Genomic DNA, 26,064 nt, shown 5'->3' with positions numbered 1-26,064 from the left:
AACTGCCCACTTATTTTAAAGTGTAAACACTGCACTACAGGAAAGTTCCTTTGTAGTTGTTACAGAATGCTATTCATCAATATGATTCAATTAGGTTGCCTTGTTACAACACAGGTATTCCACAGTAATTATGCAAAACATAAATCTAATGTTATGTAAAACACATTTCCTTTAACTGCTGGGAAAGACTTCCGATTTGTAGTGTATTTAAAAGACACACTTGTGTAATTACATGAGGCAAAACAGAAATTGATACACATGTGTAATTACATAGGCTGTACTTCTGTAACCCATCTCTAACAGTGGCTAAATCAGTAGTTCCAGTGTTGTTGCATATGTTATTCATGTGTAGCTACACAGTTATTATAGACACTTAATATAAAGTGGGGCCAGGTTTTCTAGTGATATTACTGATGTTAATAAATTCTATACTACAACATTACGTGTGTGTGTGTGTGTGTGTGTGTGATTAAAGCACAGCTGCACAACGTAGTTCAGTACAGGCAGTTCTTAAACGCAAGCCGTGATGACTTCGTTCCTATTGTTTGGTAAATCAAGAGCAATTAGTGCTTATACAGTAGTGCAGATTGAGACTTTGGGCAGATGCATTTCTCATAACTGTGCCCTTATCTGATATGCAGAATGAGTGGCTGATTACAGTAAATTAGTGTCTGCTTCTGTTATGATGACATTTGTATGGATTTTCGCATCAGTGAAATGCACAAAATAATCTCAGTTGCTCGTTTTAGCTATACCTAGAGGTATTGGATACCCTTTGCACTTTTCTTTAGTCCCCTACCTGATGTTAGAGAGCTGCTGTACTCTCCCACACAAGCCTTAATAATCGCTTATTTACAAAGTACAAGTTTGCTCATCAGCTTAACCTTTGTCTTTGCTAAAGTCAAAGCAAGTGCCTGTGTCTGTAAATAGCAAGATGTGCTGTAACACCCCTCAAGCTCCTCAGTCTGTTAATGGTGATTTATCGAGCAGCTAACAGATGCTCTCCTTGCAGTGCACCTCTCCGACATAGAACGAAGGTATGAATATAAAATGCCCATGGTCTAAATAAATGTAAACACTAAGCCTTGGGTATTTTGTTTGATAATTACTTTTTCATATCAGTAAGCAGCCTAATCTCTTGGAACTGCCTGGTTCTGGGACTAACACTGCAACCGTTATGTTATGGCTGAAATTAGTTATGTCTTTTTATTTGGTTACTGAGCAGTTTGACTAGTGCTAACATAGGGCATATGCAATACATCTACACTGGTTTGACCATATAACACCTAACAATGTCTGAATCTGAACACCTAATGAGCAGCAAGGAGTATATTTATCAGAAAATTTCCTTTCTGGAGTATTGACAGTTCTCAGCTGTGTGTAGTGGGATACTGAACTTGATGTTCTTGATGTTCATTAAACCAGTCTTGATGCCCTAGATGTTCATTAAACCAGACTTCATTATGCAGTATGTATAGATGACCTTGTCTTGGAGTAACATCATGAGGCAACTTTGTTTACACAATAGAGGGTCTTATAAAATGGCCTCAATTCTTTTGTGGGAAGTGATTAGACCTAATGACTCATACAAGATCTACCACCATCCCCACATTGGCAACAGACGTTGTGGGTTGAAGAATTCCTTGGGCATTCTTCAAATGTAAACACAGATAGATGTGAAAAGGTTGAACGATGACTCATAAAACCATATTACTTATTTCCGTTGCTCAGGGGTACTGGCTTTGCATTACTTTCCCTAAGTCATGCATCGTTGTGTGTTGGACTTGGTTATAAGTAGTTTCCAAATGGCAAGCCTGCCATAAATTCCATCTTTGTGGAGCTCACGGTGTACACATTTTGTTGAGACTGGATCACAGAGGTATGAATCAGTTCTGTGGTGATTTCTGAAACCACAGTTTTGTGGCATTCAGTGAGAAGCCTGTTAAATGCCTGTTTCTCTCAGTCTGGGCTTTGACTTGCAGCCACTGTTTCTATTTACCATTGCAGTTTGTCTGTGTTTGGTGTAAGTTGTCATGATTATATTGCTTGTTGGTTGCCTTGTGTTGTATTGAAAACTATCATGAAAAAATATTGATTCTCTCAGGTTCTGCAGCTGTTAGTATGAAGCTAATTGGTGTTCTAGCTAATATTACTCACTTATTTAGCAGTGTTTGCAACTGTAAGATATTGACAGGTATAAAAGATTTTAAATACCAAAATGTTCCATTTTGTGTTCACAGAAAAGTCCATTAACCTGATTTTGATCTAATATTATCCAAAACAATGAAAGAATAAAATCCTTATTTGCAGTCATATTGGAACATTTATCAGAATTCACCCAGCTTTTCATACTGCCCTAAGCCTGTTTTTGTTGGTGCTAATTGCTGGTTGTCTGAACAAACTATTCAGTGAAGTGTAGTGGCCTTGTATTACCTAAAATGAGGTAATTGTCAGTTGGGACCAAGCCCTTCCCCCTGATGTAATATGATGTAAACACATCCCCAGATTTTTCATATTAGTGCAGGCAGCCACGTCTCACAGCAGACATATCAGCCGCCTGTCAATGAGATCACATTTCAGTCAGGGCCTCGCAAAGCTGATGCTCCGAACTGGAGACCCAGATGCTTCCTACTGCATTTACAGAGCGATATACTCTGGGCATACATTTGAAAAAAGATACTGAAAACAAAATACTGAAAAGAAAGAATCTGTGTTGTGATATGTCTTGGACACCTCTAAGCTAAATAGTAGTTGCTAGTATGTGTGCCTTGTCATTTACATCATTTTTTGTAACTACTAGGGAATGGACCTGTGTGTTGAAATCACTGTACAGTAATTTTTTGTGACTGTATTATTGTGTTAATGTGAATGCATTATTCATAAAATCTATTTTACGCAATTGATTAAATTATGAATAGCATTTTTTCTGGTGCAGTTATTTGAAGATTTGTAGGCATATTAATGCATCATGCTAGTGTGATTTCATAGTGCATTTGTGAGTGTGCGCTGGCAAGAGTGGTCATCAAATTTGGCAGCAATAATATTTCCATTGTTTGAACAGTTTGCAGGTTGTTCATTAGTAAACTGAACGACAACAAGGATATAGTCATCATTTTTACAAAATGGCAACTGTCAGGGCTTTGGACCGTTTATAGAGAGAACTGTTTTTATTATTTGCTTATTTGTGTAGTTTTGACAGATTGTTGAGGAATGAAATCCTTTGAAAATGATGCAGACTCTTTGAATAGAAAGAAGGATGCCATGATAAAATGCAATGACAGCCCACGCAGTCACAAATGACAAAAGCTGGTAGCTGGATGTGAAAAACTGTTCAGATGTCTGCATTTCTGTCAGCTAGATGTAGGCAATTAGGTAACGTCATAGTAATTTGAATCTTATTAAATGCTGAATGGTGGTGGGGATGAAGTAAATGTCAGGTATGAGTAATCCCATGCTGAATGGAGAAAGGCAGTGAGCGGACGCACATAGGCTTTCAGAGAGATGACTAAACACTTGAGAGGACTCCATGGAGGTTCCCACTGCAGTGGCTCAATATGGGAACGATAGTGTGTTTCCTTTTCTGCTCTCATGCTGCTCTCAGTATATCCCAGAGGATAGATCTTCTTTCAGGCAAATGCTTTGTGGCTTTTGGTTAATCATTGATTTTTATAGAGTATCCCATGTGTCTGTAATGACTCTCATCATGGCTGCTGCTTAGTGTGCTCTAATACTTTATAAGCTGTTTGAGACGTCGCCTCTTACATTAGTTTGTTCTTCTTGATCCATACTGTCACTTGAATTGAAATTTCTGGGTCCATTGTGACAGTGTGCATTATGTCCTCTGACTAGGTCAGCTATGTGTGTGGAGGTTGTAATCTATTTGGCAGCACTGGCCAAGGATTTTGCTGCATCATATTCACTGCAACTTTAATAGTGGGCTGCTAAAGCCTGCTTTGGGCATGGCAGACTCACTCAGTCAGGCTGGAGGGTGACACAATTAGGCCAGACCTATCCATCAAGCAGCTGCTCCATTCCTCTTGCAGAAAGAGTTTACTGAGCAATTTGTGGAAGTTTCTGAATGGACTTTAGAGTTGAGGACACTCTAGCCCTTTGAGTGCTAGTACCAGCTTAATTATACACTTTCTCAACAAACCTCAACATAAACGTATGGACAACAACCCCTCCCTCTTATTGAAAACAAGCTACTTTTGGATTGTGTATGGGTTTTTACACCTTCCATGATTTTTCTCCCTGCCATTCTTTGATATAATTCTCTTGTCCGCCTCAGAGGATGCTTAGTGGCAGCAGTCGGAGGCTTGCTATGTGGGTTTAGGTTTAGTTTTTTTCAGTGAATGAGGGAAGGTCTTCTTGTCAGCCTGTCTTTCACATGTGTCTGTCTCTGCAATTAAATCATGTAGCTCACCAAGCTCTGGAGTAGGAGTTTTTAAGTGTTATTCACACCGTGTCTTAGTGGGCACCACTTTGTTCGCTGTCTATATAGACTAAGTGGGATTAATAACAACTAAACATGTTTTTAGCTTTGGGTGATATTTTGTCTATACCAGTGTTTCTGTTTCGCAATAATATTGTCTGTAGCAGTCTTGCTCCAATAATGTGTCGGTATCAACGATGAAGAAAACTAATACCATGAAGCAGTTTCTGCATGTACATGTAGGCCAGTAGATGGACCTTAATTAAAGCAAGCAAGATGTCATCGATTTTGGATAAATTCACATTTGAGTGGTATTAACCACAAGTGTAGAAAATACAACATACATGAGTGTTTGGGACTACTGAGTGAGACTGAAAAACTTGAGAAATTCAGGCATGAAATGGGTTATGGTTAGTATCAGTAGATACTTAAGCATGAGGAATTGGTAGTGATATCAGTGTGTCCATAGGTTTTAGTTTTAATTAGTGATGCACCAAAATGAAAATCTTTGCCAAAAACAGAAACCAAGATTCAGGACACATTCAGCTGAAAATTGAAGGAAAAAAAACTTACAATAAACAATTTAGATAAGATAAACGTACATAAGTTATTACATTTATCTAGTATCTAGTGGCAGTATGTATCATGAAATGGAACATTCTCAGCAACAGAAAATAATCAGTCATTCAGGCCAAAACTGTGGCGATAGATGGTGTCAGGGTGCTAGCCAGGACTTTCTTTTCTGCTGTTCTATGAGAGGAATGTTAGGTTTTCAAGTAGTATCAAATCTTTATTGAAGAAGTTCTTGGATGTATCCCCTCAGTGCTTAGCCAATTTTTGTTGGCGTCCTCATTTTGGTCATTTTCAGCACATCACTTGTTTTAGTGATACTGAGAATTATATCCATTTTGACATTGTATTCCATACAATAACAATGTTGTCATGCAGGCAGAAGTATAGTGTGTAGTGTTCCCTTTGGAGTCATTTTAAGAGAGGAAAAAAGATCCTTTAGTTTATCCTTTATATTGTCCTTTTATTGTCCTTTATAGACTGCATAGAGCAGCAGTACTCATGAAGCACTGGTTCATTAACCTTATTAGTTCAGGTTTAAACATAATCAGATACCATGATGCCATGCTATTTTTTAAATGTTGGTATGCATATTTTATATACAGAGTGTATGTTGATCTGAATAAAGGGTTTGATTATAGTGTTTTAATAGCACAGCAGGAAATAGCACGACAAGCCTTGAGGAATCTGTATGCATAATGCTAACTGTTTAAAAATAAATGCATTTCAGCTCGCCTGGAACAGGCTGAGAAAAAAATATATAAAAATATAACTCAGATTTTCTCTTTTTTTTCTTTCCCTGCTCTACTTTCATATTTCCCCTGTCTATCTTGTTCTATCTCCCTTTCTTTGTGACACTACATCACCTCGATTTCTTTCTATTTCTTTCTCTCTCTCTCTCTCTCTCTCTCTCTCTCTCTCTCTCTCTCCCCCTCCCTACTCTTTCTTTTGCTCTCTCTCTCTGGCAGGCTGCTCCTGCAGTGAGTCAGTATCATGGAGGCAGGCAGCGGGGCTGCTGCAGTGGTAGGGAGTGCAGCGCTTGGACTGCTCGGAGCCACAGGAAGTCATGACATCTCTGACAGGTAAAAACTTACTTCTCTTCCTCTTAACCTACTCCACTAGCCTCATGAGGGACATTCTCATATCTGTGGGGATCCTGCTGCATTTGGGCAGGCTACGTGTGTCTATGTGGATGAGCATGTGCTGTGTGTCTCCCTGCCTCAGCGTGTTCTCTAGCTTCCCTGCACTGGTAATGATGAATATAAGAGATCTGTCTCTGTTGTCAGTGCATTTTTGCATGCATGTTTGAGTACATCGATGTTTGAGTGTGCGTTTGTGCAAGAGAAGAAGGGATAAAGGTAATAAGTGCAGGTGTGCATGTAATTGTTGCTGGCATGGGCTTCTGTTTCCTTCCTGGGGCTGAAGAGGAAATGTCAGAAGTGAGTGTATGGAGGCATAGGCTGATGTAGCTGGATAAGATCTGTTCTGGGAGATGCACTGATTTTTGGCCAGCTATTCAGCAGTGTTGGGCTGCTGAGGAGAGGAGCTTTTATTAGGCAAGTTTCTGAGCAGCTGCAGTTGAATTGTATTGTACAGTATTAATTCAGTATTAACTGCTTTCTATTAGGTCATTAATCAGTTGCAAATGATGTCATTACCCAGTTGCCCCCAGAACCCCTTCTGTACGTGCTACGAAACAACGTTGTGTTGTCTTATAGCAGTCAATTACAACACACACTATTGAACTGCCGGTACGCTCCCACCCACTCGCCGTGCCAGACATCAGAGGCAGAGCCCTGATCACAAGTCACATGATCACAAGTGCTCACGAGTGCCTGCATGCTTTTGCAGTGTGAACTCTTTCTGCTGCCTCCCTTTTCTGAGATTCAGCACTAAATCCCTTTCACAGGATAACCTTCCTGCCACTAGTTTTGGACCCAGAGGGGCAGGAATTGTCTGTATTTGAGGATTATTGTCCAGCCATTTTAGTCCTCTGCTTCACTTGAACGGGGTCCAAATCCTGTATGCTGAGGGTTGCCATGGTAGCCACAGCTTAGCATACATTAGATATTAGCACAACATTACAGAGGCAAAAGAGTAGGAGCAAAAAGAGAGGCCATTATTTCTTTCATCTCCTTTGGAAAAACTTGGCTTCTAAATTTACTGTGTGAATACCATCAGCAGTTGCCCCTGTGACTTGTGCTTGCTTGACAAATGGTAAATTTTGCAGTTTTCAGGCTGCAGTGTTTATTTCCCTGTCCAGAGTGCAATGCTGACCCATAGCAATGCCACTACCTCTGTTTAAATGCTGGTGTCCTGCCAGCACCTTGTGTCCCTTGAGCCCGACTCTGACTTTGAACAGGCCTCAGCCATCAAGGCAATGCTGGAAGATTCAAGGATCACACATTTTATGACACAAAGCTGTTTCTGTTTATGACAGAAAGATGTTTCTGTTTACTCTGTCACTCCTATTTTTTTTAGCCATTAACCAGTAAGCAAACAGTTGTTCGGCCAGTGCTATGGGTTGCGTTTAATCGTCATCATTTTGTACCTATCCTTAATTTAGTTTGGTGTATCACTGAAGTTGAGTGAATGTTTTTAAATCTGAACTTATGATAGTGCAGTAGGCAGTTGTTTCTGCTAAATAGACCTGCTCAAAAATGAAGCAGCTAAAGATATTCATGACCTACGAAGAGGATGATAGCTTTACAAGATGCACATGTGTGAGGAAATCACATGGGAGTGCAATATTATAAGGAAGGACGTGGTCGATGTGACAGCTTTCAAGAGTTTGATTGAGTTTCATTGAGCCAGTGTTTCTCATGACCCCAGGCATAGTATTTAGGTTTGTTTGAACTTGGGCTAGTAATGAGTGATGAGTATAACTTAAGAACTTCATTATATAGAACTCAGTAACCCATCACTGTATATTTCTGTCTTTTTGGCAAGCTTTTTTTTATTTTTCGTCCGAACCAAACTGGGATCCTGGATATAAGGCAGGGGTGTCCAATCTTATCCGCAAAGAGCCGTTGTGGCTGCCGGTTTTCATTCCAGCAAAGCAGGACTGCATATGACCTGTTGTTTGAAGAGTGAGCAATTAATTGAACAAGTAGAATCAGGTGTGCTCCAGCTTGTTTGGAATGAAAACTTGCATCCACACTGGCCCTTTACGGATCAGATTGGACACCCCTGGTATAGGGCTTCACCGATCTGTATGACATTACACAGTCCATGCAAGAAATATTTTTTCAATATCTTAGTTCATTATTACAGAGTTCAGTTAATATGAGCACTCATAAGTATGCAAGTATCAAGTATTTCACAATGACATTAGGCATGGCTCAGCCGAACATATTTTTGGTTAGAACTGTCCATTTTGTAAGCAATATTTTATTAAAATATATTTTATTTATTTTTTATTTTATTTATTTATTTATTTATTTTATTTTAAAGAACTGTAAAACATTTGAGTTTTTTGCTACTTGTTGTAGGTGCCGTAACATTAACATGTTAAAGCTGTGAAGGCAGAGATAGCACAGCTTTTCATACTAAATAGACTAAGCTGATATTAGGTCTTGAAACAGTTGTAAAATATTTCTCTAACACCATGGAACAGTGAAGAGTGAAAAAAAAAGATGTGTAGGCTAGAAGACATGACATCTGTGTAGCATCCAGTGTTGTCACTAATGGTAGCTCATCTGAGACATGCTTCATTATGTTAACACTACTGATCTGATGAGAAATAATAATATTATTAATTAATATTATTACGCTAATAAAGCATGTTTTGAAATGTATTCCTCTGTGCAATATAATTCATTTTTGTGCAACACCAGTAATATCTCCTAAAAAGGAAATTAATTTCAGACAAAATACTTTTGCTGTTGTTTTTTCCTTTAGTGCTGTTAACTGGATATCCATTCATGAACATTAACAAAGACTTAACTATCAGAAGGAGCCAGAATGCACATCCCTATTCATTTCTTTGATTTTAGGCTTAATGGCTGACTATTTATTGCTGATTAACACAGTTTGGTTATCAGTCAAAAGAAGGCCAAAATTGACATCCCTAATGCAGAAGGCTAATGTGAATGAAATCATTTTGTTGCCAACCAGCCATGGATTGTTGAATGAGGAGAAGAACGCCCATTGCTATATACTGTGGTCATTTCAGAAACGTTCGCACTTTTTGATGTGTAACAGTGAACGTGTCATAACATAACACTGTTTAATGCAAAAACCTTAAGTATCTTGTGGTCACCAAATTACCAATATCAGTTTTCATCTGCCAATCTAACACCATCCCTCTTCCCACGCTGGGGCTGAATCTCAAATGGCTCTGTACATAGTGAATGATCATTAAAAGTTATCATCTGTGATTCAGCCTCATTCATACTCAAAAAAAACAATGCACTCTTTGGCTGTAGAACCTAGTATTTTGAAAACTTACACAGCACACTCTTTAGCTCGGGAGTACAGAGCCGTTTGAGATGCAGCCTGGGTTTGATGCTATTTCTGATTAAAACATGGACATTTGAAGTGGGTTAAGCCATTCGAGTGACATTCTTTAAGCCTTTTATGTTGCCGTTTTACAGTGGATCATGTCGTAAGTACATCAGTTCAGGTCTGTGATAATGTTTAGCCTGTTAGCTAGCTGACCAGCCTAGTTCTAGTTTAGAAAATTAGTATTCAGTCCTCATTAAAAAATAGCTCCTTACTTTATCAGTAGACTCAGTGGTCCTCATGAATAGCAATAGCGTACTGATAAAATTAATACAGATACAGATAATACAGAATTCTGTTGCGTGTTTGTATTGTGAATTTTACAACGACTTTGAACGTGGCTCAGCCAATCAGATTTTAGACTGGAACTATGTTTTATAACCACCAATTAGCAGTAAGCCAGTGAGATTACTATTAGCTTCCATGCTTCACTAGCCATTTTAGCATGATTGATTTGTGCTATTCCACTTATCTCATTTACACCTTACCTAAACCCTAGAAGTTGAAATTATTGCAGGTGTGGCAGCTTAAACATATCATTTTTATTTGGACAGATGCCTAGTGCTTACGTCTTGGAGTAGGATGCTGAGACATGCACTTTGGGTACGACCTTGTCTTGTAATGGCTCCCAGGTATCCTCAGGTTCTCTATGGAATGCCACTCTATGAAGATGAAAACGCTGCTGTAGACTGCATAAAAGTTTACATTGTCCACAGCCCAATCTTTCAGCCCCAGTGAATTTAATAAAAAGTGTCCCTCTGTGTGGGCTGGCCTGGCTCTCAGAACTGCATTACCTCACTGACACCCTACTGCTGGAGTTTGCAGATAGACAATGCCCTGCAGGAGAGTGAGTCTCTGAAGGCCTCATGTCTCCTGCATGTGCTCATTTGCTCCAGTGCTTTGAACAGGGTCAACAAACAAGAACCTTAAGGCAACATGACAGTTATTTTGCTCATTAAGCTCCACTCATATATGCTAGTGTCTTGCGGTTGTCCATTATTGCAATAACTAAAACTTTTGTGTATGTCTGTGTGTCGGTGTGTGTTGCTATCCATGCTCTCCTCCAAGTTCAGACACAGTTTGAATTGGAAAAGAGGATGGTGCAAGCTCTGTAATGAAAGTACCGTTCAGTAATAGCCCAGCTTCTCTCTGACGCTGGAAGAGTGTAATACAGTGGGATTGCTGTTCAATCAGCCGTGTTCTGTAGTATCAGATCGTGTTTGTTTCAGTGAAAATTGCCTTGAAGCAGGGTGTGTGTGCCAGACAGAGACCCATTGGACTATCTCAGCTTTCTAGCTGAGTCTTTCCTGCAGGGTGACACTTAGTGCCAGCATGCAGGATAAGCAAGTATTCTGTAAAATGAGGTGCTTATGTTCTTTGCTGCTCACTTGTCTCTTGTTCTGCCAAGCTCTGTCTTTATGATTCTCTCTCTCTCTCTCTCTCACTCACTCACACTCTCTCTCTCTCACTCTCTCTCTCTCTCTCTCTCTCTCTCTCTCTCTCTCTCTCTCTCTCTCTCTCTCACTCACTCACTCACTCACTCACTCACTCACTCACTCACTCACTCTCTCTCACTCACTTGATCTTTCTATAAACAATTAAAATGTACTGAACTGATAAATAACAAATGATGCAGAGCACCTTTCTGTAAAATGGACTAGAAGAATAATTTAAAATATGCACTATCATAATGCAAATGGCCAACTAGTCATTCCTGATTCATTTTTTTTTTATAGCTGTGTGTTTATTTATTTATTTATTTACATTGTGACACCCTTTAAAAAGAGTGCAGTAATGGAGAATATCTTTGTTGTTAAAAAAATGTCATACAATATGTAAGCTCCTGTGTTCAAATGATGTAGAAAAGTAAAAATAAAGTTTTTTTTTTTTCTTGAGTTTTTTGCACGGCAACAGTATACACCTGCTCAGTGTCTGAGTTAAGAGGATTTCTTTGACAGTGATGATCTTATTCCTCAGTAGAGAGAATCTTTATCGTCTCGTGTTTGTTGTCGTTATCTTTCTTCTCCATGTATCGGAACAATCATTTGTTGTTCACCACTGGACAAATTTTCTTGTTCGTTAACATGGAAGGGTTGAATGAGGGAAGCCCTCAGTGCTGCCTACATCATTGCTTTGGTGCTTTCTCCTTCACACATGCCAGATATGATCTCCTGATATCACACCTCTCTGCATGCTCACTCAGCTGAAGCATCTCTGGTCCAAACTGGTATCACAATCATTAAATGTGGTAATGATTAGGCCCAACTGATATGGAAATGTATTTATTTATTTATTTATTTTATCAAAACCAACCAACTGTTTTTTATTGAAGCACTTCATTTAAGATCAGGCCTTCATTCTCAAACACTGTACTACTCCAGGAAGAAATATACTTGTATGTTATTTAAGGATAAATTGAGGTTGCTTGAGATGTTTTATTTTTTCCAATATGTTAAACATAGTAAATAAATCAGAATTGTGCGCTAAAATTTGCACAAAAATGCCATGTTTAAGTTTGTTCCCTGTAGTGGATCTAATAACTCACTTTCACTTAGAAAATCAATAAAACCTCAACAAGACCCTTATTGTTGTGATGGGAACGAGCTGATATCACTCTAGCAATGTATATAAAGACATGCGAGTAAGTAACTGTTTTCTGACAGTTCACTTCAATATAAAGCAAGGCCCAAATTATCACTGCTTTATAGTTGGCAATTTCATGGATACTGATATATTAGTGAAGTACTGATCAGCCCTAGTGTTGATGGTTGTTTTGGCTGCACTGGGATCAGTCAGAACCTTTGAGGCTGTGTCATAATGCAGCACGCTTCTGCTCTCTGGGCGCCCCCTCCCCTGGTGATTAGGGATGCAAACCGTGCTGCTTCAAACCTGCATTGAGGATGACAGTTTGAGGTCAACCACATGTAGATACCCCTGAGGTGTGGGGTTGTGGGGGGTGCATCCATGCTCATGAGAGATGGTTCCAGACTTAGGGTGGAGTGGGTGCCTGCATGATGTTGGCTAGCTCTCATCAGAAAGGAATTTGTGTTGGAGAGCATTGGATAAATCCTGCGTGCTCTTGTGGGCCGTATCTGCTGTCCTCATTCTAATGGTTTCTCTTCTCATTTTTTATTTGTTGGTTTCTTCCTCAAGGGCTCATCACAAACTGAATCTGTGTCAAAGATGAATGAGTTTCAGTTGCCTGTAGCAAATAGAAACTGCTTGGGATACTTTGGGATACTTTGCTGCCTCTTGTTGAGACTGCTTAGTATTGGTTTTCCCTCACACTCCCTTACTGTGAACAATTTTTAAAGTTATGAGCTACATAGATTATTTTTAAAGCCTTTATGAGGATGCAAATTACCTTATGACCTAAGTGATGCCATAATATAGCTTTAAATATGCTGATTGGCTCTCATAGAAAAATGGCCAGTAATTGAATGGGCTGCCCTGCTATAAGCTCTTGGTCAGATGCCTGCTCTACAGTACTAAAATAGATAAGTAAATATGTATTGCAATTTTCAGGTCATCCACATTGGGTCTAATCCATGGCGCAAAAGGTTTTATGTAATTGGTTCCAGATCTTTTCATGGAAACAATTTTCTGTTCAAACTGACATGCAGAATTTGTCCCCACATTGGAGACTGAAATGATGCTGTGGACAGCGCTGTGCTTTTCATCTTTGAGCAGTGACTGTTACTCATTTAGCTCTTCTGAAAAAAAGCAGGCTGCTATTTTTCCTATGAGACTCCCAGACCTCATGTCATTGTTTGTGCAATGTTCATGCCAATCATGTCTCTCCTCTGCTGTTATTTTCTCATTAGTCTCACCGATGAGTAATATCAAGCAGTATAACCTTCATTATGAAAATGATCCTAAGTTAATGTTGAGTGTGCCCCCCCACCCCCACCCCCAAAGGTTTTACATGTTATGTGTTTGCTTGTATATTTTTGTTATTATGGCCACACCCATATTCTAGCACCTTACTGTGCATTTTGTATTTTGTGAAATATGATTATTTCTTTTTAAAGCAAGCTTAAAAATTGTAATCTACAAATCAAATTTTTTCGCTCGTAGTGCACTCACCAGTGTTTAGTTAGCATGGTAGCTTGTGTAACATGTCCTAAAATGTCTCGCCACTTTTCCGTCGCCCTACAAATGGGACAATCTGTCACAGTCGTAAAAAAGAACTCTTCCTCCCATTGATTGTGAAAATTATATGTTTTCTTTCTTTTTTCTGCCATGTAAATCATCCTCACCTTCGCTGCGCCCCTGCTAGCTGGTCTCCATGACAACCGTTGCCATGGAGACCAGCTAGCTCTAATCTAATAAGAAACATTTTTTAAAGGTTTTTTTTTTTTATTAATAATGTCATTTTCAAATTTACACCAATGCAAGTGTGATTTTAAAAAAGATTAGCAACAGAAAATTTGATGCAGCTCACTGGTAAGTTTCTTTCAAGTTATTAGCACTGACTCTTGTTTCTGGCAGTGTAGCTGCTCAAGGGTAATTTGAACTATAATGTATTTGTATTAGCCAGGACACATTCACACAGTGAACAATTGAGATGGACTGATCAGTGTTTTTGGGGCTGATGCGGTTGAGGGCGGGGCTGGATGTCACATTTAAAGGCACATGTAAAGTGTTTCTTACAACAATATTTAAACTCAGCAGCATAATACCTAACATGAGAAGCTCTGCCCCCAAATTCATTGTCATGCATTGTCAAGGCAAACAACACTTTTTTTTTTTCTTTTTTTTTTTTAAAAAGATCTTTGTGGCCATAAAATCCTTCGCCAATACTAAAGACAAATACTAACTTTAGAGGGCAAGTAATGTAACTACCGTTAGTTAGGTTGTGGGTTAGTAAACAGCCACTACAATTGTTGCTGTGAAGGTAAACAGTTGGTGTCAGCTATCACAAACATTGGCAAACAGGATAAAACAATACTGACATATTGGTTGTGTGAAACAGCAAAAATAAGGTAATGATACCCACATGTCATGCAGAAACAGAGAAACCTCATTCCTTTTCATGTCTTTAAACTCTCAATGAAGCTAAAGTCAACTTCTTTTTGGCACAGCTAACAGGACTGAACCATCCTCCTACTTCATGGATGGATTTTTAAATATGCAACAAAAAAGGGCTGACATACAATTGCTTTTGTAGTTCTGTCTCTTATTTGTATATTTAGCCCCTGCCAAAGCTGTAGGTCATGAAGCTAGTGCAGTGTAACCCAAGCTACGATTAACACTTGGATGCTAACGGATGCTAACATGCTAATGAATCCTCAAAACTTTGACAACACGTTAATTACAGCTCTACATATTCACTCAGCGAGTGAGAAACCAAATATGTAATAATATGTTTCAGGATAAATTAATGAATGAAATGGATATATGATGAGGCTGACATGTTTTATGTCACTGGTCAGCTCTCAGGATTGACTAAGTTAAAGAAATATGGGAAATACTGGAGTAAGCTGCTCTGGCTGAGAGTGTCTCCTAAATGCTGTAAATGTAAATCTGCCAATAGCAAAATGATTCCAGTATCACTGTGCGTCCTAGTAAATTCATATTATTGGATCTTTATATCTCGTAAATGTTTAATTTGCAATGATGGTGGGACTGTCAGGGCTTTATTCTTTATTAGTCATATTTATCTGGATTGCCATTAGACATATGCTAATGTCATTAATTAAATAAATGTCTGCTTGTATGCTCAGCTTGTAAGATGTCTCCACGTCTTGCTCTGAATTCTTTCAGGTATGCTGGATATAGTTTTACCCACATGTCCCAGTGATTGGTTATGACATTTCTCCTAATTGAAATGGTGCCACCATTTAACACCTCTGTTACACTTAAGTACTGTCTACAATGAAGAGTTGCCATTTATGTCTTCACTCTGTGCTTGATGTTCTGCTCAGCTGGACTGTTTGAAAAACAGAGATTGTCAGAAAATGTCCATTTTTCACAGCCTGGCTCACTAAGCTCATTCTCTCTCTTTTGCTCTCTCCCCCATCTTTCTGTTGTTTTTTTTTTTTTTTTTGGTCCCCTGCTCCTTCCTCCTTTCTTCTACTCTTTTGACTTTGCCCCAGGGGATTAAGGCCTGGCCGCCACCCGGAAGAGGACGACCTTGTGCCTGATCTTACCAGGAGCATTCACCCTCGGGAGAGACCTGACTGGGAAGAAACAATCAGTGCTATGGTGAGAACCATATATCTCACATACACAAATGTCCTACTTACACTCACACACTCACTCACTCACTCTCTCTCTCTCTCTCTCTCTCTCTCTCTCTCTCTCTCTCTCTCTCTCTCTCTCTCTCTCTCTCTCTCTCTCTCTCTCTCTCTCTCTCACATATAATGCACCAAATTCACTGACCTTTAAGATAGCACTGGAGTTTCCCTGTGCTAATTAAAGATTGACTCCTTGCTCCCTGATAAAGCCTCTTCAATGTTACTGTCACACCCACATCTCTGTTCTGAAGATGTTGTTCTTTTGTTTTATAGACTAATTACATTGTACTGCTTTGATGTAAACCAAAATGCTTGAAGCGGTGCTGTACACACATTCCATGTGAATAAGTGACTATCTTTGTTATAGGGACTTAGGAGTCATGGGAGGGCTGCCATAATGTTAGACAGTGATTTTTAGAGGGTCTTCCTTTACGTGGAGCTTAGGTCTCTGGGCATTATTTTTCACTTCTCGCATCAGTGAAAGCAGTTGGATTCATGTTCAGTTTAACCACTCTAAACATGCTTTCACTGCATTCAGTGCAGCTGGAATGAGTTGGTCTCCATGGCAACCTGAATGTTGGCTGATGTTTTGAGCACAAACAGATTTGGGAAACTACTTTCAGCGTCAGGAGAGTTGCCATTTATCAGCCAGCTCATAAAATAAATCCATTTCACACTCTTTGAGTTTGTATATCTCCCCAGTTTAAATTGATCCCATTAGTTATATGTTAATACGTATATGTAGTAGAATGTACTTCAGTGTATTTTCAGCAGATGATTGCATTAGCTAACAGGCGCCTGCTCTGGCTAGCATTGTGCTGAGTGATGCGGGTAGACAGGGGGTCATCCTACCCACCCAGAGAGAGCGAGGCCAGTTGTGCTCTTTTAGGCTCCCACAAAATGGATGTCACATCAAAAGGGATTGAACTTGCAATCTCTTGATGATCGGGTAATGGCTTAGATAGTTGCCCTACTTGCTAGTCCTGAAAAGGAAATAGTTTGGTGAAGTATGAAAACGTTAAAGTTTAAAAATATACCGTTCACTTCCCAGTTCATATAGTTCATATATGGAGACTAAACTGAAAAACAGCCCATTTTTAATACATCTAATCCGCCCCGCCTATTCAGGCTGTGGTTATAAGGAACCCGGACTGCTTGAGTGAGGCACAATACAGGGCATCCAGTCAGAATAAATTATATATTTTTCTGGGCTGTAGGTTTTTTGTCCAGAAAAACATGAATGTTTCCCAACCTCTCCTTAAGGAAAGCTAGTTTTAATTGCAGTACCTGATTTGTCTAATCAGTGCTTCATTAATGCTGCACTTCGTAAGTCTGGCTATTTTGGGGAACTGGCAACCTCTCTGGTGGGAGTATGTAATATGTAGTATGTAATGCAACCAGCTAACCTTAGCTATACAGCTAAAACAACCTCACAATTACAAGTTTCCCAAACAGAGAACTAACTCTGAAACAAAAAAAGGCACCATTAACCAAGTATTCGGCTAATATTAGCAAATTAGCCTATACACTTAAAACAACTTCAGAATTACAAGGGTATGTTATTCCAACTGGCTGGCTATTTTTGGTAGCTATCTAGCAAGCAGATGTCATAACGTATTAGTCCACCTATTAAAAGGCCAATTCAGCATCACTCCTGAGTCCTTTCAGGTCATGGAGCTGTCGCCATTTCTGAAAAGCCAAGCTAATGTTGATTCTGATCTTAGCTCGAGCGCTGTCGCTCTCCCTTTTAGCTTACCAGTGTTCTGATGAATTGTATCACCTTATCAAAATGCCTAATTGCCGTATTGTAGCCTATATTTATGAATAGCTGTCTACATAAAAAAAATCCTAGACAGGATATTTTGATGGCCTAAATCACAAAGTTCTACATACATATTGCCTGCATTAAAAATACAAAGCTGAAGTCAGCGCCTTATTGGCCAATTTGAATTTCCCCATTCCATCTTAAATGCCGCAGCAGTTATTGTAATGCCACAGCCACCCCAGTGTAACTGCTGCGTCATTTAAGCTGGAAGAGGAAAGTTCAAATAAGAAGCTGGTGAATGTCCTCATCAGAAAATATTACCAGCATTATTAGGGCATTTTGATAGCCTAAATCACCATCATCATCAGGGGATAAGTAGTAGCATCAAGCTGAGTTTGTGCTCAATTAACATTAAAAGCACAATAAAATGATTAAAGCACTGAGTTACTATGCTGTACTAATGATGTGCACATAAATTGTTAAAATACTGTCTCTCTTCAATTCTGGGTTTCTTCAATTTGACCACGGGTAGCACCACAGGAAACGACTGGATTTGCTGTTCTGATATCTCCATATTCAGCGATATCTCTCACTTTCTATTATTAACTTTCAGCACTGTACAGACCAGCACTGGGAGCTATGCCCCCACCATTGTTGCTCAGGTAGCCAGCCCATATAGAGACAGAACTTCTTTTTGGGTCTGTGAGTGTAACATCAACCTGACGTGGTCTAAAAAAAACTCCCGCCAAATTTGACCTGACAGCTCTGACTTTTGAATGAGTATTTCAGACATAAGAGGGAGACTTACAGCAGTGCAATAATAGCATACTTTAGGAGATTTCTTTCCCTCTTCACTCAGTAATGTGAATTATTTAAATTTTAATAAACAATCATGCATAGTGCAGCTTGAAGGATATTTTCACTCTTGCTTGGTGTGGACCTAACAGACTTTTTCTTTAGTTTGGGCAGACCTCCAAGATACTCCACCCAGTACTGTCACAATTATTATTTATTGCCTGCTTGATGAACATGGCTTGAAGTATCACAATGTTTTGTATTTGCCATATCACCCAACTTTACACCAGTATGATTAGAATGTGAATTTGGTGCTTTGAGTTAAGAAAAATGCATACATATTCATGATACATCATGGGCCTAATGAAACTAAGAAAGAATCTGGCTTCTAACTTTATGCTATATCACATTTAGAGTGAGTTAGGTATTTATTTGTTAACTGTCTCGCTAATTCAGGTGTTTTTAGCATGTATGCTAGCAGAATGAGTGTTTTGATTATATATTTTATCTGAGATAAATCAGCTTTGCCACTAAGGAAATTGTAACATACCTATGCAAGGAAGCAAACAGCGTGGGACCACAGGTTTGGTTAGAGATTTCTTACTGATGAGTACATTGGAGAAAAATCTGGAGGCAAACCTTTGATTTTTTTTTTTTTTAAGCTATCTTACATCATAATTTTTTTACAACTTGAAATTCTGGTCACATTTTACTGCCTTAATGTTTATTTGCATTAATGTAATGTTATAGGACTTACTGACTAGATAACTTTGTTCAGGTGCCTGAGACATTTGTACACTATTGTATATAGTCTTAAAGCACAGCAACAAAGAGAGGTAGAAAAATGGTTATTTAACGATTAATAAGTCTGTTTGTGGTAGCATTGTACTCAAGGTCACTTGAGCCAAGTCTGACTCAAGACAAAGACTGGAATACATCAAGATCAAGACTTTTAGTAGTCGAGACCAGATTAAATTTTTTTTTCAGGTGGTGGAATTTATAACCAATGCACATCAACAAACTGCTAATACTCAGTTAAACCATCCTGGAAAGCATCAATTAGATCCTCAACCAACAGATTTTATTTAAACCTATACAACAGTGGTTTTCAACCTGTGGGCTGCGACTGTCCAGTGGGCTGCGACTGTCCAGTGGGCTGTGATGGTTCTTTTTTTAATGCAAAAATGTATTTCAATATAAATATTTAAGCAAATGTACTTTTACATATGGCAAAAATTATTAATTATTTGCAAAAATCAAACATACTTATATTGAGCTCCTTGATTCTTTTGGCAAAATGCTAGCTAGTTACGAAACGAAGAGAGCAGTGAAAATGTAGCCCTGGGCTTCACCTCTGTGAGAACTGAAAGCAAGTAACTACAGTTTTGTTCTGTTTTCAGAATAAAACTTTCAGTCTCAACAGTTGGAGACTAAACATGGTGAATATGCATCTAAACCTGTCGAATTGAGCCAGAACTTTGTTTGCGTCCTCTCTTTATCCTGACATCCAGCACTCTGTAGCTGCCAAATCAGCCTTCTCTTTAGGTGAGCCAGAAAAAAGCAATCTGATACATCAAATCTGCAGAATCTTTTGTGATCAGATGGAGGCATCACACTCATCCAGTCAATTTCCATGTCCACCTTACCACAATATTGAAATAAACGACTCAAAATGAGGTCAAGACCAAGACCTCTCATTTATAGTCTCGAGACTTGAGACTGGACTTGAATAATACAACACTAGTTTTTGGTACATAAAACCACACAAATGTCATCCTCTGTGGTCAGAATGTTCTTAAGGGAGCCAAAATGGTTGTTCTGTTGCGTTGCTCCAAGAATTCTTTTTGGTGCCTTTATTTTTAAGAGTGTATGACAGCTAGTGCCGTTTTCATGCATTATTAATTCTGAGGTGAGAATGAGATCAGTGCCTTTGAATTTAAAGTTGAATGCATTAAGCCACAGTTGGCAGGGTCACTTTGACCTGCCTGTCTTTACCTGCATATATTTTCCATATCCTTTTAAACAGAAACCATGATAGAATATAGGAACAACTCTTTGCTATCTATCTCTACTTAGGGGTGTTGTGACTTGCTGCTGTCGCAGCCACAAGGATGATTCATATTTTTTCTAAGTGTTTAGACTCACTGGATTGTTTTGATTGGCATTGCCAGATAACCATGTCTGTCATACAGTTGACTAGACACTGAAGAGACTGGTAGCAGATTTATAAGGCATACCAGATGTCAAAAGATTTATTCCACCTTAGCAGCAGGGGTGCCCGGGCAGAGTGTTAACCTCAGAAGAAAATGCTGACTTTCATCTTGCCTTGAGTGCCCTCTGCTCCCAGTGAATACTGCCCTGTCCTCCTGTCCTATTGTCTTTTACTTCCTCTGCTTCTCACTGACCTTCCTTATTTCTGACGTTTTCTGTTCTCCATGACTTAATGAGAACTGCAGGAAATGCATGTTGAATATTTAAGTTTGTTTTCTTACGCATGCATCTGTCACATGTCTGCTGTACATTCATTCCGTGTCTGGCTTAATTTATTTTTTAAAAGATTATATTAAATGCTAGTAAAATGTTATTGTAGTTTAGTTTCTGATTATAAACTGCCTTACACTTTGTAAGGATATTGAATCACAGTGATGCTGGCTGATGTCTGTATCCCCCTTTTTTCTCTTTCAGGCACGAAGTGCTGAAGTTCCAGAGCTTAGCTCTGAGCCGCTGCTTCGCTCCTGCAGCAGCACTGCAAGCATGAAGGTCAAGAACGTTAAGAAGTAAGTGTACCTTTTAATTTTTCACACAAACAAACAGATACACAGTCCTAAAAATGGAGATGTACTTACCCAAGGAAATGCTCTTTCGTAAAAATCTGACATTTGACACAAGCTGCTTGCCTACACAGGTTATGTCTATACTTACAACTGTGCACCAAAGCCTCCCTTACATAATGTTTTGTTATTTTTCTTTTTCAGACTCTCATTCACCAAGGGTCACTTCCCAAAGTTAGCAGAGTGCGCCCACTTCCACTATGAAAATGTTGACTTTGGGACCATACAGGTATGATGTTTACTGTTCATCTGCTGGAGATGCAAAGTGTTCCACTGTGGCCGAGCTTGGCCGAGGAAGAGTCACTACTGAGATGCTAGTGGAGATTATCATTAGCCCCATATTGCCTGTGTTATAAAAGTTATCAAAGGGTTATACAACTAGAGTGAGGGGAACTGTGGCACGTTCCTCAAGAGATGGCTGGCATCCAAGGGCAGTGAAGTGGAAAGCAGTGACTGGCATAATTACCATGTCTCACAAATGAGCAATAACACTCTGCCCCAGCTGTTACTGTCTCCCTCTCCCTGTATGAGTTCTTCCAGAACAAACTATGCTAATTGTTGGATATTTGAGGTTGGAGTTTAATTCTTATATTTTGTGCTCATGACATTCTTTTTTTTAACTAGTGGCCCCTCTGTTGTTTAGCCTATGTGTGTTGTGTCCAGTGTTTTTGTTTATTTGTCGCAGAAAACTTGTCTTTACCTTGGATCACAGTCCTTCAAGCTTTACTTGAACAACAGTCTCTTTTTCCCCAGTGTAGCGGAATTCCTGTTCTTTTCCTAAGTACTGCTTTTTTTTTTACATTTCTCTTATTATGCCCAGAAGCAATGCTGTGTAGAAAAGCCTAAAAGGATTGGTGAGAGTTGTGAATAGTGTCTTGTTCTGTGGCAACAGAAGGTGGAGAGGTGCTGTGGAGTAGGCCAGCACTGTGCTCTTGTGTTAGGGATTAGTGGCTATAATGGAGTACACACAGTAAGAGATAATAGATGGGGAAGCTTTGGCAAGTTTCTGCACTGGGTGGGAACAGAGCAGGGGCATTATGCTCTGAATACTAATCCTGAGCAGAGGAGGCCAGACTGACTAGTCTAGTGAGCACAGGTGCAGCCTAATATGAAAGTACATCATTAATAGATGGGCAGCTTTCTCTGTAGAAGTTGTGGTTGAGTTGATGTCTTGTGGGGATGCATCAAGCAGATGGAAGCTGTGGTTTCTGTGGTTGTCCAGTAGAGGGCAGTAACTGATAGCACTTGCCAATGGCCAGTAAGAGCAGCAGGGCACCATTGCGACACAAATTGACATGAATAATTCTCTTTGCGCTGTTGGGTAATCAGCTCATAATCATGGCATATGCACAAAACACAGCTCTGGATTCAAGCTGTGTGTAAATGGAGCTTAGAATAAATGAGTCAGAGCATGAACGTGCAACGTCTGCTGCTGGATTAGGTTCTTGAGTCGTGTTTGCTGCCCTGTATTTGCACTGAAACACTGCATGTTGGCCTTCTCATGGTGGTTTATGAATGGCTTGTAATTATAGGTCTGGGTTGGCCGGTGTTCCTAGTGGAGCTGAGCAGTGATTGGGTTTCTCTGAGCTCAGATGCAGTGCTTACACTGCACACAACAGCCCTCATGTCTAACATCTGAGCCATGTACACAGTATGAAGAAACTAAAGTTAGAACAGGGGTATTAACTGTGAGATGGTGACCTTGTTAAAGGTCTCATAGTTGGAAAATGTGTGCCACCACAGTGGTCATTTTATAGCTGCTAATGTGACCCATTCAAGCTCCGTTATTGATTGTTATTGCAGCATTAAGAGACAGTGCTTTTAATGAACAGCCCTATGCTCCAAATACCAAGTAAGAACTGCTGAGTGGAAAGCTTTTTTTTTTTTTTTCCCTCAATTTACAGTGCTGGATGAAATTTCCACTACTCCATAAGCAGACAGTGTGATCTCTCAGAAGCTAGCTTTGCATTTGACATATTAATAGCCAACAGAGCTGCTGGATGTAGTGTCTTATTGTCTTGAGGCTTTGCCATGGCACACAATGGCGGTTTTGTATGGCAGATCTGTCAGCAGTCATCACTCAGTTCAGCACTGTAACTGTGTGGTACCTGGCACTACACAAGAAAAACGATGAGTCAAAGTGGCGCTTAGATTTAATTACAGATATGCCTGAAATTGCCAACTGTAGAAAATAGACAGAGAGGTAGGAGGCTGTGGTGGAGTGTGTATTTAACCCCCTGCACTGCAAGTGTGTGTTGTATGTTGCTGCACTGACTGTTGACTGAGAGGAAATAGTTTCCATGGGTTCCCCTCCTGGCCGGCTGGTTAGCGAGTGAGTGAGTAAATGAGAGCAGGCAGTGGTTGTGTGGCTTTTACAGTAGGCATGTTGGTGCTGTTATTGAGCCACGTGCTGTCCCTGCCCCCGTTTTGCTCTAGGCTCAAATAGACATCCAGCACTCTTCTGACAGATACATGACTCTTCAATATACAACTTTCCCTGCTCCACCTCAGAGCCCAGGAATGCTCTCTAATTCTGGACCCTGCTCCTGTCCTTTGAATAGCTTTTGGTATTTCAGCAAATATTGTTGCATGCAAGCTGATATTCTATCTCTATGGCTTCCAGTAATGAGAGTGCACATCTCATCACAGACTTTTTCCACAAGGGCTATGTGGACCTAAAATATGATGTTTGGTCAAGTTATTGCATATTGAATTAAGGAGTAACATGTGTGAACATGACAACTTTAGACTAACTTTTGGTGTAAATTCTTATGGCATATTTCAGGATATATCATCTAGCTCATAACTGGGTCTGCTGTGTAGGAGAGGAGAAGGTCCATCAAATCAGCAAACTGGCACCCTTCTTCTTGACAATCTTGTCCATTTTACTTTCTACCATAAAGTAAATTTCATGTACTCAAGGTTTCTTTTTCCTCCCATCCACCCACCACCGATGGGAGGGGCAGTAGTAGGAGTTCGGTGCTTTGTGGATCAGGCAGTGTCCGAAGGCATGGGCCTTGGCGTTCTGATCCTCGGTTGCTGAAACTGGCTTTTGGAACTTGGAATGTTACCTCACTGGCAGGGAAGGAGCCTGAGTTGGTGCGCGAGGTTGAGAGATACCATCTATATATATATAGTCGGGCTCACCTCAACACACAGGTTGGACTCTGGGTCCAATCTCCTTGAGAGGGGCTGGACTTTATTCTTTTCTGGGGTAGCGCATGATGAGAGGTGGCGGGCATGTGTTGGTTTTTTTCACATAGCCCCTCGACTCGTTGCCTGTATGGGGATTTCTCCAGTGGACGAGAGGGTAGCTTTCCTACACCTTCAGGTTGGGGAACGCGTCCTGACTGTTGTCTGTGCTTATGCACCGAACAGCAGTTCAGAGTACATGGGCAATGACAGTGAGACCTGGAGGGGTGTACTCGGGTAAAGAGAGGAGCTGAGCTGTCAACTGATCACCACCTGGTGGTGAGTTGGATCAGGTGGTGGGGGAAGATGCCGGTCAGACCAGGCAAACCCAAACGTATAGTGAGGGTTTGCTGGGAACGTCTGGCAGGAGAACCTGTCAGATTGATCTTCAACTCACACCTCCGTCAAAACTTTGACCAGATATTGGGGGAGGTGAGGGACATTGACTCAGAATGGGCCATGTCCCACTCCTCCATTGTTGAAGCGGCTGACTGTAGCTGTGGCCGCAAGGTAGTTGGTGCCTGTCGAACCCGGTGGTGGACACCCCAGGTGAGAGATGCCGTCAAGCTGAAGAAGGAGTCCTACCGGGCATGGTTGGCCTGTGGGACACCAGAGGCAGCTGGCAGGTATCGATAGGCCAAGCGATCTGCGGCTTCAGTCGTCGCCAAGGCAAAGACCCGGGTGTGGGAGGAGTTTGGTGAGGCCTTGGAAAGTGACTAAGTTGGCTCAGAAAAGATTCTGGCAAACCGTCAGACGACTCGGAAGGGGGAAGCAGTGTGCCACTAGCACTGTATACAGTGGAGATGGTATGCTGCTGACTTCGAATGAAGATGTCATTGGGCGGTGGAAGGAATACTTTGAGGACCTTCTCAATCCCACCGACACATTCTCCAGTGAGGAGGCAGAGTATGGGGACACAGGAATAGGCTTGTCCATTATTGAGGCTGAAGTCGCTAAGGTAGTTAAAAAGCTCCTTGGTGGCAAGGCTCCAGGGGTGGATGAGATCCGTCCTGAGTTCCTCAAGGCTCTGGATGTTGTGGGGCTGTCTTGGCTGACACGCCTTTTCAACATTGCGTGGACATCAGGGGCGGTGCCACTGGATCAGCAGACTGGGGTGGTGGTGCCTCTTTTTAAAAAGGGGGAACGGAGGGTGTGTTCCAACTACAGGGGAATCACACTCCTCAGCCTCCCTGGTAAGGTCTATGCAGGAGTACTGGAGAAGAGAGTCCGGCTTATAGTCGAAACTCGGATTCAGGAGGAGCAGTGCGGGTTCCGCCCTGGTCGTGGAACACTGGACCAACTCTTCGCCCTCTCCAGGATTCTGGAGGGTGCATGGGAGTTTGCCCAACCAGTCCACGTGTGCTTTGTGGATTTGGAGAAGGTATTCGACTGTGTTCCCCGGGGTATCCTGTGGGAGGTGCTTTGGGAGTACAGGGTACATGACTCTTTGCTACAAGCCATCCAGGCCCTGTACAAACAAAGCAGGAGTTTGGTTTGCATGGCTGGCAGTAAGTCAGACTCGTTCCCAGTGAGAGTTGGAGAGTTGGCCCTTTGTCACCAATTCTATTCAGAATTTTTATGGATAGAATTTCTAGGCGCAACCAGGGGATGGAGGGTGTCCAGTTTGATGACCTCAAGGTCACATCGCTGCTGTTTGCAGATGATGTTGTCCTATTGGGGACATCAGGCTGTGAACTTCAGCTTTCGCTGAAGCGGCCGGGATGAGAGTCAGTACCT

The 26,064-nt window shown here is 40.6% G+C and overlaps 1 protein-coding gene across 3 annotated transcripts in view; it reads left to right on the top strand.

Annotated features, from left to right (window-relative positions):
- arhgap32b (Rho GTPase activating protein 32b) overlaps positions 1–26,064 on the top strand; it is a 102,886-nt gene that overhangs the window by 31,643 nt on the left and 45,179 nt on the right. For all 3 annotated transcript variants that reach the window (XM_017698549.2, XM_017698551.2, XM_017698550.2), the window contains exons 2-5: positions 5,971–6,084; positions 15,604–15,712; positions 20,990–21,081; positions 21,280–21,364. In XM_017698549.2, the coding sequence (XP_017554038.1) occupies positions 5,996–6,084; positions 15,604–15,712; positions 20,990–21,081; positions 21,280–21,364 (375 nt within the window). In that variant the 5' untranslated portion in view covers positions 5,971–5,995. The remainder of the gene's footprint in view (positions 1–5,970; positions 6,085–15,603; positions 15,713–20,989; positions 21,082–21,279; positions 21,365–26,064) is intronic.

This window comes from Pygocentrus nattereri, chromosome 16, assembly GCF_015220715.1.
Source record: "Pygocentrus nattereri isolate fPygNat1 chromosome 16, fPygNat1.pri, whole genome shotgun sequence".
In the NCBI taxonomy this organism is placed as follows: domain Eukaryota; kingdom Metazoa; phylum Chordata; class Actinopteri; order Characiformes; family Serrasalmidae; genus Pygocentrus; species Pygocentrus nattereri.
This window is presented reverse-complemented; position numbering and strand designations above follow the sequence as displayed.